This window comes from Magnolia sinica, chromosome 17 (assembly GCF_029962835.1).
Source record: "Magnolia sinica isolate HGM2019 chromosome 17, MsV1, whole genome shotgun sequence".
NCBI classification, from domain to species: Eukaryota; Viridiplantae; Streptophyta; class Magnoliopsida; order Magnoliales; family Magnoliaceae; genus Magnolia; species Magnolia sinica.
Genome location: NC_080589.1, coordinates 15506332 through 15527082, shown reverse-complemented (window position 1 = coordinate 15527082; position 20751 = coordinate 15506332). Strand labels below are relative to the sequence as shown.

Below are 20751 nucleotides of genomic sequence, written 5' to 3'. Positions count from 1 at the left end.
AGGATAGGAGCCTTTATTTATAAATAAATAAATAAATAATCTCTGAATACTGAGCAGACTGAAAGAACAATTATATACATCAAAATTGATATCACAAGATTAAACTCCCTAGCTATCTTCCTCAAGAATATCGAGAGAGAGAGAGAGAGATTAACCTCCCTAGCATGTGAAGGGAAAAAAAAAAAAACTTGCATCCACATAAAGGAAGAGCACGCCAGGAGAAGATTTCATTAGGCCCATGGTGTTGAGACTCAAAAGGCAATGGATAACTTTTAAAAGGAAAGTAAAGACACTATGAAGAAAATAATACAGAAATAGGTAGATATGAAATCTACAAAAAGGAAGAGATCATTAGCCAGAAATATGAAATAAAAAATTTTGCATCCTGGCAACTCCACTGCCACATCGGTTCTTCTTTGATTTATTTCAACTCATCTTTGAAAATTACAAAATAAAAATAAAAAATAAAGTCAAATAAGCAATGTAAATTGACAAACTAACTGGTTATGCAAAGATCTAGGAATGAGGCTTGAATACGACAGTCAAGACAAATATAAAACTGGAATAATAGAAAAGAATTCATAGTGTTTATAGTGAACTAGTCTACAGTCAAAGCAGGAACAATTGACAGTGTTCAGCCACAAAAGTATTGACAGCAGATGTAGTGGGTTATCAGCAAAAAACATAACAGTCACAAAAACCATTGCGATAGAAGAAGACGGCAAAAAAAATTCGTGACAAGGGATCAGTGACAGTAAGGTTCACAAACGAAAAATATGCATGCAATTTCAGGACAAGGCGAGGATCTGTCAACAAAAGTGAGAGGAATCTTTTCTTGGCACATGCACGAGTCTTCCATGATAAGTCAACAAGCCGGTCTCGTTATCGCCGTGGTTGCAACTTTTATGTACCAATAAGAAGCTACCACCTATTGCTTCACATGGGTAGATCAGGGAGTTTGTTAGCATTACTGTTCAGAAAAACGACGTTGTTAGAATTTAGTGAATGTAAATTAACTATTTCTTATTGGTAGATTAGGATTGAAAAAACTTATAAATAGGATTGGGCATCTCTATTAAGTTTTCCCACGGTGTAACTTCGAAGAAAAAACCAGAGAGAGAGAGAGAGAGAGAGAGAGAGAGAGAGAGAGAGAGAGAGATTCCATTTAAGTCTGAGTCTTCTGTTATTTCTTTTATCCCCATTCTCTTATTCCTTTTCTTCTTCCAACCATCCACAACATTTCAAATCCAAAAGGATTAGAGCCACAAGGTTTACTAGGCAAAGGTGCCAACTTGGGAAGTATGTTGGACACAAAAGCGATACACTGGTCCCCGCTATGAAGATAACTATAACAAAAAAAGGATGATCGAGGCCACCCCTATATATAAAGAATTGGCAGCAAAAAAGACAAAAGAAATGCCAACAGTTCACATTCAAGAAACACACTGGAACTTTGGCTCACTATGGGGCCCACATGTGACGCGCGCATGTGACATTGTAATGGCATTGTCCAAATCACAAAACCTGTAATGGCAAGGTCCATCTGCGTGCCATTACACGGACTACCACATATGAGGGTTAAAAGAACCAAATGGCATGTTGGTGCATGTGATGTTATGATGGCATTGTCCAAATCAGAGGGAGCAAATCAAGTTGGGCGTTATGTTGGCAAATGTGGCACATATGAGGCTATTAAAGGTGGATGGTGACACATTTGTGTTAAACTCTTAAAAAACACATTTGGGAAAATACCCTTCTCAAAAAACACATTTGGAACTTCTTCGACTATATGCTAGGGCTGTTGGGATTTGGGAAAATACCTTTCTTAAAAAACACATTTGGAATTTCAGCAGGGTGATTTGCTCTCTCCCTTCCTATTTGTGTTTTTTAAAGAGAGATAACAGCATATTTATTGAGAAGTTCGCAGAAGCACAAAAAGAATACAGCCCGAGAAAACCAACCTAGAACCAAAAATAATAATAATAATAAAATAGCAGCCGAGATGGCTTTTACATGAACGGCCCAACTCGTGACAAAAAAAAAAAAAGAGTTAAATTTCCTAATGACCTCCTCAACACCCATGTTCTCATTCTAAAAGCAATGCTCATTCCTAGCGCCCCAAATTGCCCAAAACACGGCCATAATAATCAACCTCCACTTGGCTTTTCTAACATTGTCAATTCCACCCCCATGCCACACCCACATAAAATCATCCATTGACTTCGACATCACCCAGCTGACGCGAAGCAAACACAAAAAAATGCTCCCATATTTTCCGAGCAAATAGGCAGTGAAGATAAAAGGTGATCGATCAACTCCACATCTTCCATACACATTAGACGAATGTTGGGAAGAACAAGAGATATCCTCTGAAGGTTGTCAACCATGAGAACTCTCTTCTAGCCCACTAGCCAAACAAAAACTGCCACAAGAGGAGGGGCTCCATAGAACCAATGATGGTAGGGATGCAGCGAACTAATCAACCTGAAGAGTGATCAGGTAGAGAATTTTCCAAAGCAATGTGCTGACCAAAGCAACGAATCTCCCTCTTGAGGGGAAGGGGTTATATCCTCCAGAAGATCCAATAATGCGACGAATTCGATAATCTCTTAATCCATCATATTCCTACTGCGAGGAGGATTCCAAACTACATGACTACCGCGAACAGAATAGCAATCTGACACAAGGATGAAGCAATCAGGAGTGAGGCAAGCCACTTTGGGGAATAAATCTTAAAGCGCATTATTACCACACTAGACATCCACCCAAAACCGGATGGCACCCATTACCAAGCGAGAACGCAATACCCCTACATTCTGAATGTTTGGTTGCCGCAACCGTCTTCCAAATGCTTGGAGCTCTTTAAATAGAAGATCTCTTCACGAATTGCACGCCATACTTGCTAGCTATCACCTCTTTCCACAACCTTTACGGCTTGGAGTTGAATCTCGAAATCAACTTCCCAAGAAGGGCAAGGTTCATATCACCCAAACTTTAAGACCACTTCCCACCGCTTCTATTGACTTACAAACCTCTTCCATTTAAGTCAATGAAACTTACTACCATCCTTAACACATTTCCAAAAGAAATCTCTCCTCAACTTCTTGATCCTTTCGAACACCCTATCTCAAAGATGCTTGGCCGGCTTCCCAATGCAAAGAGGCAACCCAAGATACATTAAAGGAAAAGACCCCATCTTGCACCTAAAAATGTTCACGAGACGGCAAAGTCTTCCCCACAAACTTGAATTCCCAACGTCTCAAATTTAGCAATGTTGATTTCCAAAGCCGAGACAACTTCAAAATATACAGTGATTTTCCAAAGGTTTTCCACCAAAGTTGCATCCACATCACAAAAAAGGAGCTTGTCATCCGCATCACCAGCTCAAGTTCACAAACAATTCCACTTCTCCTCTCCTTGTTCCTTGCATCTACACATTCATGAGCAATAAGTGTGTCGTCTAGAATCTGCCAACTGACAATAAAAGCACCCTGATTTTCAGAAATGACCTTCGATAAAACTCCCTTAAATCTAGAAGCAAGTATCTTGGCAAAGATTTTGTATAGACCCCCTATTAAACTGATTAGCATGAAATCTTTCAAAATTTCCACACCCTCCACTTTAGGAATCAAAGTTAATGAAAGAAGCCTCGAGCTCAGTAGAAAGGAAACTATGATAATAATAATAATAAAATCCAAAAGGAAGTCCACATCTTTCTTCACCACCTCCCAAAACTTCTAAAAGAACAACATGGGGAACCCATTCGGGCTCGGGGCTTGTCCCCACACATCAAGCTGATCACCACTTTAACCTCGTCTTTCGAGATCGGCTTCTAAAATAGAAGCATCCAAACTTGAGAGCTCTTGGAAATTTAAGTAATCCAACCATGGCCTCTACCATCACTCACCAGACAACAAATATTTTTAGAATTGCACTATAGAATCACATATTTTTTCCTATGTCCTCGAACCATAAACAATCAAACTGGATATTTTGTTGTTGCAGGCCCAGCACTAGCGATATTGTGGAAGAATCTACAGTTTTTATCACCATCTTTGGGCCACACTGCTCTTGATCTCTACCACCATTTAATTTCCTCTTCCTTAGACCGATTAGCCAAAGACAGGGCTAGAGCAACCCTCTCTCTCTATCCTCCATCGACAAACCCCCGATCTCCTCCAACAGATCTAACTCATGAATCTCTTCCTCCATTCTATCAAACTCCGCCTCCCAAGCACCAAGCCCTTCTTTCTTCCACTAATTAATTTTTATCTTTCAGAAGCTTTAGTTTTCTGCTTAACCTAAATCGACATACCCTCCAATTGAGAAAGAAGACTACCGTTTGGAACACTACACGAAACCATCTATCTCCAGCCAGGAAGCTTCGAACTTGAAAAGCCTAGGGCCCTAGTTCTCCACATCCACCTTTAGGACAATGGGATGATGATCCGAAATCGCCCTCAGCAGCCCAAACTAACCAAAGGAAAGTTTTCAATCCAATCCACGGATGCCAAAAATCTGTCCAAGTAAGTCCATGAGATCATGCCGAGCCACCCAATCTGCAAAGCTTCTCATGCTTCTAGTCACACGACCACCCTTGGATTTTTCATGAGAGAATCGCGCTACGTTGAAATCCCCTCTAATGTACCATGAAACATTCATCGCTACCTAACACTATCAAGCTCCACACAAAATTGGTCTCATGAGTTGTAACTGCAAGGGGCCATCAACAGAAGTAAAAGCCCCACCAGAAGCAATATCACACAACAAGATCGTAACGGCCCGTAACGGCGCAATTTTTTTTTTTTGCTAAAAAAATATGAAAAAATATGGATTAAATCCAGAATATTCTAAGCATTCCAAATATGCATTCATTTATAAATTAGAACATGTTTATGGTAGTGTAACGGTCCACTCTTTGGTAAGAAGTTGTATCGGCCTGTCTAATTAATTTTTTAACCAGGTAACTTGAATTTGACTAAAAAATTCATATATTTAATTTTTTAAATATGTAATTTATATACTTAACATCTTGATATCATTTCTCCCAATAGTTCTTTAAAAAAATGAAATTAAATTCAGGTAGATGGCGTTGCCAATTTGGGGCTGACTTGGAGGACCAATTTATTCTCCAAATCAGCCTCAAATTCATGCCATTTATTGTCATTATCCCACTTATAAATTGGTGGATGTTTATTGGATAGTGAATCATAAAAATAAAAATAAATAAAAAAATCAAAAGGCCCTATTTTTAAAAATAAAAGTTCACAAATTAACAATTAAAACTATTCAAATAATTTAATTTTGGCATTGTGAGTTAGCAATTGTAGTCCATAATTTAATTGTCAAATTTCAAGTTAATATATGTCTCGTATACAATTTTTTATGGCTTGAATTAGGAGGGACTCAGATGTAAAGTGCAACACACGTGTCAAAGTTTTTTGGGCCTCACCCGTGATGAATGTGTTATATCTACACCATCCATCCATTTTGCTAAATAATTTTAGAGCATGAGCCCAAAAATGAGGCACATCCAAAGCTCGGGTGGATTGCACTATAAGAAACAATAATAATTAAATGTTCACCGTTAAAAATTTATTGGGGGCTAAAAAAGTTTTAGATCAAGCTAACATGTGTGTTTTCCCTTCATCCACGTCAATGTAACTTAATTAACAGTTTAGATTGAAAATAAACATTACAGTGGACTTTAGGAAAATTTTAATGGTAAGTATTCTATAACCACTATTTCCTATGGTGTGGTCCACCTGAGATTTGGATATTACTAATTTTTTGAATCCTGACTTAAAATGACGTGGCAAAATGGATGGACGATATGGATAAAATATATACATTACGGTGAGGCCCACTCGGGTCTGATCTGATTGGATGGAAAATAAACGTTACTGTGCGTCCTACGAATTATTTAACGTGAAAATCATTATCTTTGTTGCTATTTTTGGTGTGGTCCAGATGATCTCTGGATATAATTCATTTTTTCGCTGGTGCTCTAAAATGATCTCTGAAAATAGGTGAACGGTGTAGATGTAATAAATACATCACTGTCGAGCCCATATAACTTTGATCTCCTTTTGAACCGTTCGTACAACTCGGAGCTCGAGGAGTGTCAGCGCTCGTCTTTTGCGTGACACGTACCCACGGCAGTCAGCCGCTGTAAAAAAAAAAAAAAAAAAGGAGAGAGGGAAACGAAAAGAAAAAAAAAGGGAAAGAAAGAAAAGAAAAAGAGGGAAAGAAGAGATTGAGAGAGAGAGAGCGAGAGAGAGAGTGGGAGAGAGAGGAAGAAGAAGAAGAAGATCAGGAAGCAGCCGGGCGCAGCCGCAGTCGGGCGCAGCCGCAGCCGCAGCCGCTCGAGAAGAAGAAGAAGAAGAAGAAGAAGAAGAAAGAGAAGAAGAAGAAGAAGAAAAGAAAGGAAAAAAAGGTATGGTTTTTTTTTTTTTTGTTTTTTTCCAGGTACCATGAAACATTCATCGCTACCTAACACTATCAAGCTCCACACAAAATTGGTCTCATGAGTTGTAACTGCAAGGGGCCATCAACAGCAGTAAAAGCCCCACCAGAAGCAATATCACACAACAAGATGGACAGGGAAAGAACTAGAAACAGAAACAACCTTCCTCCATACCTTTGTGTTCCAAGTAATGAAAATCCCCCCAACAGCACCATATGTACTAACAACAACCCAATTTTTCTGTTTAACCCCCCCAAATTGAGTCGAGCATACCTCCATCTAGCAATTAAAGCTTGGTCTCCTGCAACACACCCAATCTACCTTCAATTTTCAGTAGACTTTCCTAACTCGAGCCCTCTGGAACTTGCGCCCTAGGCCACATAGAATCATCATTGAGCACAAACTTTACCCATCTTGCCCTCTTACCTCCAGTCATCTTGCCTGTCGAATTGTAAATGATAGAGCATTCGAGGTTGAGAAGTTCTCTCTAGGCCTTGGCGGATTTCTTGGGCTTCATCACTTGAAGATCCTGCTGCATTGAGCTCCTCTAGCCTCGAGCTATGAAAGATAAGCCCACCAAGCCCCCTATCCTTTGTAAGATATCTTTGGCCCACTGATTAATGCAGGGGCATTTTCAGTCATCTTGCCTGTCGAATTGTAAATGATAGAGCATTCGAGGTTGAGAAGTTCTCTCTAGGCCTTGGCGGATTTCTTGGGCTTCATCACTTGAAGATCCTGCTGCATTGAGCTTCTCTGGCCTTGACGTCCTAGAAGAAGGCATGCACATCCTCATCCCGAGCTATGAAAGATAAGCCCACCAAGCCCCCTATCCTTTGTAAGATATCTTTGGCCCACCGATTAATGCAGGGGCATTTTCACACCGGGCTCTAGTGGGTTGCCTATGGGATGCAGGGGCACACTCGGGGTGGGTGGCCCGCGTGAGACGGGTGGCTCGTGTGAGGCAAGCCCCACCCATGTGAGGCGGTACCCATGTGATTTGGAGCCCACGAGGGGGGTTCAGCTAAGGTTCTAACCCATGAGATGTGGGGCTTGGGCTATGAGATAAAGGAATTGATTCGCCATGCTCTAACAGTTTGAGCTTTTAAAGCAAGTGGTTAATTGTCCTACATTAAATTGGTATCAGAGCAAATGGTTAATTGTCCTACATCACTAATACTATTCCCTTGTGATCATTTCTGCCCCTTACACTGCAACTTGAAAGTCAATGTCCTTCTCTAGATTGGCTGCATGTATCGAACCCATTCCTTCATTTTTTTTTCTACATAGAGGGAATCACAAACAAAGCGTCTTCCAAAAGCTCCCCATCAGCTCTAATGCAGTTAAGCTCCATCTCCCACTCCTCTAGTTCGACAACTCCTTGTGGATCTACAACGGTGCTCACATTTGTAGTTCTAACCATGATGGCCCGTAAATCTTCTGAAAGCAGTTTCTCCTTATCTAATTCTCCTTGTAGGCTTAAAGAGCTCCTGTGAGCCTCTCCCTTAGGAGGAATTAGTCTTCCATCTCCATTGTTGGTACCGGTTACCTCATCAACTTCATCGTGATAAGTCTCCAAGAGTTCGCCCCTCTACAAATGACAAAACTCCTCACATGCGACTTCTACCAGCCCTTCATCATCAGATGAATACTCCTCGCTCTACCACATGTTGTCATTTGATGCATCATCCCACGAAAGGCGATCAAGGAGCTGAAAAAAGCTTATTACATAAAACACGCTAGCGCCTTTGACGTAATCATCGTTTTTCAGCAAACTCCCTTCATCATCGGATGAATACTCCTCACTCTACCACGTGTTGTCATTTGATGCATCATCCCCGTCCACTTCACCATTTAAGCCACTCTCGCATCCACATCAACACCTAGAGCATCCCAACTGTTCAATTCTTGGCCCAAAGCCGAAGTAAGAGGAATCAAAATATTCAAAATTCTGTTGCTCTCGTTCCTACACGTCCTCATCTGTACAACAAGCCGCCAAGTTCAAAGCAAGATCGTCTCCCGAGCCTCCCACCTTTTCCAAGCTTGAGGTTGTGAAGAGAAGCTTCAATGCTCCCACATGACATCCAGATAAACGTGGCACATCAATACCCTCCCTCCCCTCACCTACCCTTCTCCTTCACTAACATCTCCACACAAAGTTCCATCTGAGAACGGCAATCCAGCAAAGCCAGCAGGACGCACGCTTTCACCAGACAATCGATGCCCTCCATGGATGCCCGTTTGAGCTCCACTCTCCCACCTCTTCTAGACATCCCCTCATCTCATTGGTAGAGGTGTACACGAACCGAGCTAGCTCGATTGGCTCGACTCAACTCGACTCGGTTCGAACTGCTGATTTTTGGGGCTCGAAAACGAGTTCGAGCTTGCCCCAGCTCGACTCGACTCGATGCAGGGGTATATATACCCTTTTTAAAAATTTAAAAAAAAAAACCTACACCTTTTACCTTTACTCTTTTTCCCTTACCCGCACGGCCGCACGAACCCTAACCCCTTTCCCTTACCCGACGCACCTAAACCCTAACTCAAGCTCCCCTCTTCCGGTCTCTCTCTCTCTCTCTCTCTCTCTCTCTCTCTCTCAAGCGCTCACCTTGGTCTTCCTCCCTTTGATATTGATGTTGCTCAGTGTTTGATGAAATGACTCAACAAAGTGTGGCTGGTGGCAAGGAAGGTATGTAAATGAAACTAATACCCTTTTTTTCTTGATTTTTATGTTGCTTAGAAGGTGTTTGATAAAATACTTGTACAACCATTGCTACTGTCTTTAAATACAGTGAGATTTTGAAGGTGCAGTCCAGGTGTTTGTGAAATTGCTGCACAGGCGAACTCGGCTCGAACTGGCCCAAGCTGCTGACCAAACCGAGCCAAGCTGGCCAGTCAGGCTCGAGGACCAAGCCGAGCCGAGTTCGAGCTAAGGTCAGCTAGTGGCCGAGCCGAGTCGAGCTGAGGCACCCCTACTCATCGGCATGCTCCCTACCTCCTTTTTTCAACCCACCACAACTCCAATCAGACATCTCCTACCGCGACCGAGATTAAGGAAGGGGTTCCTGTAACTTTCTCCTCACACAGACCCTACTCCTAGCTACCCCCAACTCCTCCCCACTCTCCATCACAGATTGATAGCAACCACCTCCACCAAGCACGAACCGACTGTTGTGAAGAAATTGTTGAACCAAAGATTCAACAGGATTCCCCAAATCAAAAACTAAACCCCTTCCTTGCCAAAAAGCAAGAAATCCTCCTAGCAATGGAGCTTTTTTTATCAGGCCACCTCTGACCTTATAGGTAGCGTTGAGCAACCTATCCAGATTCTCCAGCGGGCGGCAACAGATCCAAACCTCACAACACCAAATTGGATATATCGAGTAATCTTCCGAATCCATGTTACAACATTCCTATAGCCAAAAAGAGACATAGGAGAGGGGGGTATTCTCCTTCATCCCTACAACTAGCGAGCACCTCAAATTGTCCCGTGCTTGATTTAGCACTTCTGGTTTTACATGAACCACCATCACTCCACTCAATCTATCCAGTGAAAACCACTTTCCTTCCTTAGCTCGCAGTCCCTCCTCCAAAGCCTCACCCTCTTTGATTACTTCTATATTCCCCTCTACTATATCATGCGAATGATTCCCCCCCAACTACAACATCTCTGAAAGACATGCTACTCGCTCCCTTGTATCTTCCAAAAGCACTGCGCTCTGCTCAAGGCTCCTTTGCCCCACCTATCAGTTTGAGGGTCAATACTTCCTCTGTTGATTTCTGGGATTTGATCTTCACCTCTCTGTTCTTAAGCTCAGGCCCAAAGCGAGCCCTCTGGACTAACAACTTCTTACCTCTGAAGTTCTCTATGTGCAAAAGCTTTACTGCTCAAGCTAGCTCCTTCGAGCTCATGCAACGAAAGCAAAGCCACAGTATTGCTACAGTGATCCAATCCTTGGGTAACACTACCTCCATCATAGCTCCCTCCCTTCCAAAAACTCTCTTGAAGCTTATTGGCGGCATCCAACCAAGAAGCCCGCGACATGAATAGTTTGATATTCATCAAGGCTCGGTTTCCTCCCTGTTCTCATCCCCGACAACGACGTTCTCCTACCTACCTTCATCTAGATTCCTCTCTCCCCCTTTTCCGCTTAATCATCCCACCTACACTTCCTAATAGGATTTTGCATCATGGTTCCTTTGTTCGTTCCCTTCAGCAACTCCCTTTTGCAATTTTCCCATCAAGGAAGCACTTTCTGATCCCACTCCCTTTTATCGTCACTCCCACACTAGGTGCCTTTTGGATGTGCTCGCCAACAGTGGTCTATGGATTCGCCATATTCTAATTCATGCATGGATAAATTTAATCATTATTGAGAATGCCTCCTATTACAGTGAAGTACTAGAAATCAACAAGGCGGCATCAGAGATGATAGTCTATTCGTGGTGGTTGTAAAAGCACTTAGTAATTTGTTGGATAAAAGTCAATTTCTCAGTCTTGCTTGCAGGTTTAGGGTGGAGAACATGAGGATCCATATTTCTCATCCTCAGTTAGCCTAATGACACTATTTTATTTTGTAATGCAAACAAAGATATAGTGGATAACTTGAGGAAATCTATGTCTCGAGCTTGAAGTTTTTTTGTTTTGGTGGGCTAGAAAGTTAATATCCTTAAGAGTGAGATATGGGTTGTTCATATATCTAAGGATGAAGTGGCGAGATTAGCAGAGGTGTTCGGGTGTTGCGTGAGGTCTTTCCCCTCATAGTATCTCGGTCTTCCTTAGCGTATTAGTAAACCAACGAAACATCCGTGGATAAGGTAAAAAAGAATAGAAAACTGTCGAGGTGGAAGAGACATCATCTATAATAAAAGCAATCGTGTTGAATTTGACACTTCATTTCATATCTCTCTTTAGGTGTCTGAAATCCATCTTGGATAGGTCGGAGAAGTGGAGATGGGATTTTTTGTGGCGAGGTGCAAAAGGGAAACAAAAGTTCCACCTATTGAGATGAGAAGAGGGATATGGAAATTATGAACCTTGCTTTGTTAAGCAAATGGGTATGGAGGATTGATGCTGAAGAAGGAGGTATGTGGAGAGAGATATTTGCTAGCAACTATGGGGTTCAGGGAGGGGAATGGTGGGTAAAGGATTCTTCATTATATGGGCCTATTAGGATTGTGGAATGGGGTTAGTTTTTCTCTTGGTTATGCTAAGAGGATTTGTTTGGGGGAGGATGTGTGTATAGGAGAGATCTCTCTCAAGGTTGAGTTCCCAAGGTTAGCACGGCTATCTCCAAAAACGAATATTCTCATTGCTTGATGTTTTTCTGTCGATGATTATGTAATTATTTGCTCTCCCCCTTACCAAAGGAATTTGACAGACAAGGAAGCGAACAAATTCATTAGGCTCATAGAGCACATTCAGTGCTACTAACGCTCTTTGGGTGAGAGGGATGTGATGGTCTGGAATAAGGATAAATCAAGTTGGTTCTCTATCTAATCATTATACAAGTTGCTTCAAAGCTCGTCGTTGGGAGAGAAAAGGTCCCATCTCTTATGTCTAGTTCCATTGCACCCCTCCTAAAGGCCTATTTGGATTCGCGTATAGTATTGTATTGTATTGTATTTGGGTACTGTTCATGTATACATTGGACGGTTTTCAGAATACAGCCAAATCAATTAGATACTAATCAATGTTTGGATAGGAGGTATTGTTTGGCATAATATACAATACGTTATACAGATCAATGTTTGGATAGGACGTATTATGTCTGCGTACTGTACAATCTTAATTGGGTCGGATGGCCTGTTTGACGCATGGAACTTTCTGATTTCTAGCACAGATGATTTTCACATTGAAATGTAACAAATGAACGGTCCCGATCTTACACCGCATAGGTACCAGATATCTTGTAATCGTACAAATTTCAAACTTTCATCCAATGTCGAATACAGCGCAATGAATAAGAAGTATTGACGGCAACAGAACCCACTGACAATACTCTACCGTCGGTTCAAAAATTTGGCTGGAGTTTGTATTCACACGCATGGGATTCAACTCCTATTCACTCCAATCTAAACACAGTAAACGTCAAATCATAACTTCTAATACGATACAATACATCCCAAAACGCGTATCCAAACAGGCCCTAAGGTAGCTGTATTTGCTTGATTGGTGGGCAGGAATAAGGTGTTCATTATAAATCATCTTTAAAAAAGGTCGATGGTGCTTCCCAACATTTGGGTGATGTGTGTGCAAAATGTGGAGTCAATTAATCATTTATTCATCTATTGTCCTTTTTCTCAAAGGGCGTGTGAGGGTTTCCTTGATTTATTTAAAGTGACATGGATGATGACAAAGGTTAATCGAAGATGTTTTTTAGCATGGCATGAGGGCGGAGTTGGGAAAGAAGGGTGTTGTGGTGGCTTGTCTTGTTAGTAGTTATATGGGCTCTTTGGGGGGGAGAGGAATAGTCGGTGTTTCCAAAATAAGAGAGGGATGGTGTCGGAGGTGTTTAGAAGGGTAAAGCTAGATGTAGTGGGATGAGCCTATTGTTTAAAGGCTTTTGATTTTTGTAATTTGTCTTCCTTATTCAGGTTGGAGCTACTGTTTTTGCCTTAAATTTTTCATTGGTGTTTCTCCTTAATAAAATTCCGTTACCTTTCAAAAAGACAAACATGCTTTTCCTCTAAATTGAAATTATGGCATGCAAAAGAAAAACCAATACAAACAGAATAACCTTTTCCAGTTTTCACACATACCTCTCTCAAAATTAATATGAAGTCCAACGCACTAAGGACTCCAACAAATTGTCCCTTGTAGAAGTCCCAAAGAGGAGCCACGGGAATGCCCTGGAAACGGCTTGATTTCAGAGACATGTACAAGAACTATTTATCAACAACCATGCATTCAAGAACTTACAAACAAGCAAAATTTGGCATGTTTAACTACAAAAATAAAGTTGAAAATGAAGAGGTAAAACAGGTTTCAGCTTTAGTACATAAAAGAGCATGACCAATTAGAACAAAGTGAAATGGATAGAGGTATAAAAATGAGTTCCATCTTTGTTGTAAGAAGTGATTGAACTAATATAAAACATTCAATTTACAACTGGACATTGGAAAAGAGTGAAGGATGGGAGCAGTTTTTTTTTATGACTGGCAAGGAGATCTCAAAAAGGATCAGTTTGGGCAACCTCAGCTCATATGACAATAAGATTGCTTTCTACTTTTGAAACTTTAAGATGACATTATCATGAGAAAAAACATCAGCCTGAAGATTGGAGAATCATCACAGAACCGCATGCAAACACAAATAATTTCCTCTGTCGCTACATTTGTTCTTTCATAAACTTTCAGCTATTGGACCAAGGCAATTTATCAAAGAAATGGATATTTAAAAACAAGGAAACCGTTAAAAAGAAAATAATAATAATAATCCAGCGTATGCAGAAACTAAACGAAAACTTTTAGTTAACTGTGAACACCAAATGGTCAAAGGTAGTACCTGCTCATAGAGTATATGGAATGCTTGTTTCACAGGTAAATTAATGTCCAAGGCGATAACCTGACACATTTGAAAGCATTGTAGTTGAGAAAGCGGCAGCTCTCACCAATAGAAAGTGAATGGATTCACATGAATAGCATGCAGAGTTGATGGAGGGTGACGCATTCAAACCTTGCCTGACTCAGGAAGCAACTCATAGGCTGTATGTGTAGACAAAAATACAGAAACACGATGGCGAGAGAGTTGTATATCAGCCTCTGAAATTCTTGGTGCTGCCTCCTGCAGTGTTCCATCTGATAGTGTCACCTGTTTGCGGAATTTGTTAAAATAAATTTAATGTGCACCCTGGTCCACTTTAATAGCTCCTCTAGTGAACCAGATTTTCATTTTTTAAGTGGATTAAATCCAAAATAAAATGCAAGGGAACATATAAATATGATAGATTTCACTCTTTATCTTTAATGTTAAAAATAAAAATAAAAAATAATAATAAAAAAAAGAGGCATTTGGAACTTTGGTAGAGTAATGATATTACTGCCAAATGCCAATATTAATTTGCTTTCATAACATTAATGAATTTTAATATAATATTCCATAGCACATCCTAGCAAAATTTCAGATTATTTAGTATTTCATTTTTGATAAACTATAGCTTAACTTTTTGCTCTTCATTGTTTGCATATTAGAGCATCACTAACTTTACCTTACCCATTATAGTGACATGGCAGCCAGTCCCAAGCCTAGGTAGTGGAGGGTTGATGTCAGGTGGGAAGCTAATTGTGAAACCTTAGCAAAGAAAATCACCAGGATTCCTGTTTCAAATCATGAAGCAAACCACAAATTGTTGTGGCAAGGATGTCACGGTAGTGTTGGTGGTGGGGGTGGTTTTATAAATGTGTGTGAAGCAATGGATGCCATTTTCCAATATCTCACATGTGCATGACATCTATACCATGCCATAGATAGGCCCAACCATGAAGATCACATGCAATAAAAATCAGGCTCCACTCACCGGATAGGCTAGATGTGGGATGAGATAGACCATCTGCCAGTCTGGTTTAAACTATCCATTGCTTTGGTACAAGGTAGCCCATTTGATGAGCAGACTGGCCTGACTTTTGATTCAAGTGATCTACATGGTGGGGCCCACATTTTTGCACAGCTCAGATTTCATAGTATCACTAACATCCGACTTTTCTTCTACCCTTTTGCCATCCACCATCAGAGGGGAGGATTTTGAAATCTTAAAGATTTAAAACCCTAAAAGAAATAAATAACGATAACTTTTACATTGGCCAACAGAATCAAATGTTGCTTTTCCAATGTGATTCTACACCCAAGAAGCTAAAAGAGAACATAAATTATTAAAGGATTCTTATATCTTTTGTTTGTTTGTTTTGAGGTAAATTTCTTGAAAGCACATAAAATTTGCCATTTCTTTTGTTTTTTGTTTTTTCCCCTTCCCTCTAGTCATTATTTTGGTTATTCAAGGTGGTAAGAAATAGTGAAATCACTTGGGATAAAGCTCGAGAGTACGTGGAGATAGTAATTTAAAGATGATGTTAAGGGGATACTTTTTGGACATTTTGTTTTCTTTATGAAGATATACACAAAGATGTATAGAATGGAAGTGGACAACGTTTTTAGTGATCTGAACTTTATTGCGCACATTTGCACTTAACAGATTTCGCCATTCAGGTTCTAAACCATGATATTCATTACTTGATGCATTTTGATGGAAAATGGATGATGACTATTGGGTTTTTCTTTTTTCTAATTTATTTATGTATTCAGCTTTTTTCCCCTTTTTTTAAGAAATTCAGAAGAAGAAGAAGAAAAATAAAAAATAAAAAACCCTGCAATTAACCATATGGTTTGCGATTTGACCCCCAATTATGATTTACAATATCATTAAAGTTGGACAACTTTGCCACAGGACATATTTAAATGGTCGGCGATGTGTGCATAAAAGTCGTGCTCTATCGTTACCATCATTTTGTTGAACTTTACATCACGGCATGAAGTTTTGGTTGCTTCACCCAAGTAAAAGTGATATCCAGAACATGAGGAAAGCAGGTACACCCAACACCATGACATGGAAATCTTCAGTATAATTGTATTATAAGCAGATTCCAAGAACCAGTTATTGTGAATTAAATGGATAAATTATGAGAACTATTGACCCAACCATTTTAGCCTCCAAGAAGTATACCCTGGTTACCTAGAATGGGAATGCCAGAGCACATAGTTTATGGCAGTGATTTGGGCTATTTGAGGAGCTAGGAATGGCCATTGTTTCCAAAATGAGCTGGCAGGTTTTGAAGTCATTAGGAAAGAAAGTTAAGCTCCTTGTCTCTAGTTGGGTTGTTTATGTAAAAGCCATGTAGGCAATTTTTCTTTTGCTTTAGGTTGGGTTTCTCAGGTTGTATTCTTTTCTTGCTTTTGTGAGGTCTATTAATCAAATGCATTGTTATCCCTCTAAAAACCAAAAAAACAAAACAAAAAACACACTCTTAGGAAATCAAAATTGTCTAAAAACCTAGACTTGGATGCAGTCCAGTATGATGACAAACAAGTTTGAAGGATGGATCCAAGATCCCACCTGGCTATTAGTAACCAAGTATAAGAAGCTTGCCATATCAAACCAATCAATGTATACAGGAACCATTTGTATATAATGGACTTACCACGCGCTGAAAGGCATCATTGTCCACATCCATGTTTGATCTGGAGCCATGCGTCTCTGGAATCAAGTTTGCAGGAAAAGGATCAGGTTCTCTGGCTAGCAGGACTGTATTCACTATGCCATAGTTCCCAGTCACGGAAGGTTGCCGCTCATCATGCCGCCATTCCCCATCAACAAAAAATTTGTACTGTATGTCATGAGAGAGTACAAGTATGAGTCTCCCAAACTGCAGACACATCACACATGCATGCTAAGGAAATGATGCAGGGTGCTGCTGGAGAAAGGAAAAAAAAAAAAACACTGCAGATGCTTTGTATTGGGGACATAAAGGGAGGCCGTCTGGGAGTAACCAAAACAGCTGATATTCTGTGGGTGACTCCATGCAATCACAGACATCTACACAGATTTTTCTTCTTCTTCTTCTTCTTCCTTTTCTAATAGCAGGTCTCTTCAAAGAGTGTCCGTAGAATTTTGCATTTATATCAACACAAATATAAATCGCACTGGATTAAGTGCATCAACAGAAATCACCTCCCATTTGAACCACATGATCCCCTTGAATTATATCCCGTTCACCCAAATATAGGTTTCGTAGGAAAAAGCAAAAAATAAATTAAAAAAAAAAACTGCCAGTGTGCATCAGGTTTGTAATCTGTACAAGTTCAGTATGCTCACCTGATGAAGCCCTGGTGTTAAGCTGCAAATAGCCTGGAACACAGTCGGGCAGCCCTCCACTGGGGACATCGGCAAATGTTCAGACCACCTAAGGGGGGAAAATTCCAACAAGAGCATGAGATCATTGCAAAACGACTGACATTGCAGTATTCTGATAAAAAGGACTGTATCATATATGTTTTTCTTTTTTTTTCTTTTTTTCTTTTTTTCTGAACAGATGATTATTACACACCTTCTTTCTAATTGATAAATTTCAAGCGAACCAGATGGGGCCAGTCTAAGCTGTGAGTTGCCTACATTGTAGGGGGCCATAATCAACACATCTGCGGTATAAGAGGCATGCACTTACAACAAGCATGGTATTCCAAAATGGTTACATAATGGCCTACCGACGTTACATAACAGTAGTGTGCACTGTTACGCATTATGGAAAAATGGCCCTAACAGTCCCATATTGGCCGTTACAGGCCCATTATGGGCAGTTACAGTTTTTTTTTTTAAATGGCCGGAATGGCCATCACAGCCCGTATCTTAACGGTATCAATAGCGGCTGTTGCAGCCATCATTACCGTTATTGAATACCTTGATGACGAGTCCCTCATGAAGACTCAAGTTCCATCTGCTTAGTGTTTTCCAGGCCATCTGGATTTCGCAATTCTGAGCAGGGAACTTCAGGCAATTAAAGTGGGGGAATATCCCTATTCCTAAAGTCCTTTGCTGCAGCACTGATGTTGTGGGGGACTTGACGAATGCTACTGTGTGGTCAGCCAATTTATGCCATCCCCCTTGAAAACGGGTTTTTCTTGTAAATGACATTAGGAATAGGGTGGCCCCCCTTCCTATTTCCTCTAGGCAGGTGTTGAGAGAAGTGGATGCTTTTGCAGATGTCTTAGCAAAGGAAGGGTTCTAGAGGCCTTTGCTAGGTGCTGGTACTAAATATCCATTGCCTTAATGAATAGCTCGTCCTTTCTTTTCTTTTTTCTTTAATGACATTTCTCTAATCTAATCTTTAAAATAAAAAAATAAAAAGCATTTCTTTTACACACACACACACACACACACACACACACACTTCCAAACCAAGCTTAATCCGCTGGTGGATGGAGCATAACCCAAAACTCAACTCCAAAACTCACTTCTCAGACAATCCTGTACATCTGAGTGATCAGATCACCAGTTAAGAACGATAAGTTCCACAGCCTAATATTCAGCAGGCAAGACCAGATGGTGAAGATTGTCTGATAAATGTCATCATCAAGCTATGGTACACTCCACCAACAGTCTAAATTAACTAACATGTATGCAGCATGCGCTATAGATTACTTGATGCCGTTCCTTTTTGTAGCACAAGAATTGATTTTAGATATTGAGGAAAAACCAAAGCATCATAAAATATAAGTGTGCCTAGTGTATAGACAAACTACACAGATTTAAAGAAATTGGTTGTTGGGTATTGAAGTGATAGTTTCGAAGATGTCATCACAAGGAATAAGAACAAGGTTGTGTTTGGACGTACAGTTGCTCCGATATCAAATGAAATGTCCAAAGTTATGGTAATTTGGTCGGTCCCACCTTATGTAGAGCAAGTAACCAGCTGCAATTTTACATTTACATCCTTTTCAAGTCAAACTTGAAAATTTAACAGCTGCAACAATAATATTAAAAGACAACTAGCATATCAAATTAGAATATATGTATATAGTCATACCGCAATTCCACATCGATGCAACTCAATTATCGTGATAAAACTCAACTGCACGTCCAAACGCAGCCTAAGCACATTAAAAATGACATAATTATGATTCTGACCTCGTGAAAGATCCAGTAAGGAAGACCCTTCTTCCCCCGTAAGGCCATACGAACCGTGTCGGAATTAGAACGGTATTACCCACAATTCCACTTGTTTCCGGCACAGGATCCGTTCCGGTAGAGAACATTTGCTAGAATCTTTCGAATAATCCAAATAACCCCTTTTTTTCCTGGCCGTAAAATCACCACTGCCCGATTCCAACGACCATGTTACACCCCGGCCCACCTCTTCAAAGCCAAAATATCATCAAGAGAGTCAAATTTTGAGATTCCTTCCAACCGGGATCCTCCACGTCGGAGTAGAGGACCCCTCAGTGATCACACATTCCCAGCCAGGAGATCCGAACCGTCCGATATGCTCGGGCCTTCGAGACCTCGAAAGAAAAGATCCAGTAAGGGAAAAAAGCTGAACTCCGGTTGTTGACAATTCCGATCCGAATAGAAGATAATCTGAAGAAACCGCTCAATCTAGAACCAAAAATGTCGAAAATCCTTCAGAAGATGGCATTCGATCTAAACCCTAACACAGCCATTGGGAGAAAACCTCATTCGAAAACCCTAATTTCCAGCAGAAGCATGGGAAAAGAGCGTGAATCAGACCAAAAGCCCTAACCCTAGGAGAGAGAGAGAGAGAGAGAGAGAGATGAGGGTAAAAAGGGAACAGATGATATTCCTTTTTTTTTTTTTCTATTTTCCAGAAGAAATTAGAGAGAGAGAGAGAGAGAGAGAGAGAGAGTAAAACAAGGGACTTACATGATACTCGGGCAGTGTAGGATGCTTGATACACAGGCACTAAATTACACACGTGGCACAATTGACTAAGTTAAACCGACTAAATTGCGGAACCAAATTTATCTAATTTATCCATTTCCCAAATTGTCTTATGATTCATGGACAATTTTTTGTTGCAAATGGACCATTGGATAGTTTTCATCTAAACCGTCTAATAAAGGCCCACCAATCGACGGTCAGATAAGTAAGTTTTGGTTCATAGTTCATCTAATTGGGAACCATCATTTGGGTAGTTTATTTTTAGCTATTTACATGCCACCTATGCGGTTTACGAGGAATTTCTAGGTGCCTGCGTAGCATCTAGGCGCTCTACCGGAGTATCAAATTTTTCTCGTAAAACAATTATAGCTTGGTTGGCCTCACCCGCATCCCTCTCCATGCCCACCATTTCACGCATCACACGTGCCATTCTTGAGATTTAAAAATAAATCTGATCCGTTCAAGACGTGGATCCCACCGTGAAGATCGTAATTTAAGAAAATTAACTCAGTTTACTCCCTATTAAGTACACATTTATAATGCTTTCTTTGGACCGTTGGAAAGCTTTTCTTAAACCATCAGCCATGTTCATATATAAGTGGCCCATCTGACGAGTGAATCATGCCTGATTTTACAATGTATTAATCTTGATGGTTGAGATCAACTTGTGCGCTTCTTAGATGGTAGCACACTTCCTAATTACGCACGTGTGCTACGTTTTTTTAGGTGCGTGCGTGGAAGGTGCGTGTGGGGCTACCACACCTCGAACGAGGAATAGGGGTTTAGAAGGGGAAGCGGAGATGGAGGGATTTGTCGGATCGAACGGTTGATGTGTGCTTT

The 20751-nt window shown here is 40.5% G+C and overlaps 1 protein-coding gene across 6 annotated transcripts in view; it reads right to left on the bottom strand.

Moving 5' to 3' along the window:
- The window catches only part of LOC131231749 (sucrose nonfermenting 4-like protein), a 34257-nt gene extending 14422 nt beyond the window's left edge, over positions 1–19835 (bottom strand). The window contains exons 1-7 of one of the 6 annotated variants that reach the window (XM_058228052.1): positions 19141–19265; positions 18848–18925; positions 17332–17419; positions 16658–16843; positions 14142–14276; positions 13971–14030; positions 13226–13315 (exon numbers count right to left, since the gene is read on the bottom strand). In XM_058228052.1, the coding sequence (XP_058084035.1) occupies positions 13226–13315; positions 13971–14030; positions 14142–14276; positions 16658–16843; positions 17332–17400 (540 nt within the window). In that variant the 5' untranslated portion in view covers positions 17401–17419; positions 18848–18925; positions 19141–19265. Of the gene's footprint in view, positions 1–13225; positions 13316–13970; positions 14031–14141; positions 14277–16657; positions 16844–17331; positions 17420–17563; positions 17655–18847; positions 18926–19039 lie in introns of those variants that run through there. The other 5 variants (XM_058228053.1, XM_058228051.1, XM_058228048.1 and 2 more) reach the window with 5 other exon arrangements.
- Positions 19836–20751: the final 916 nt, after the last annotated feature.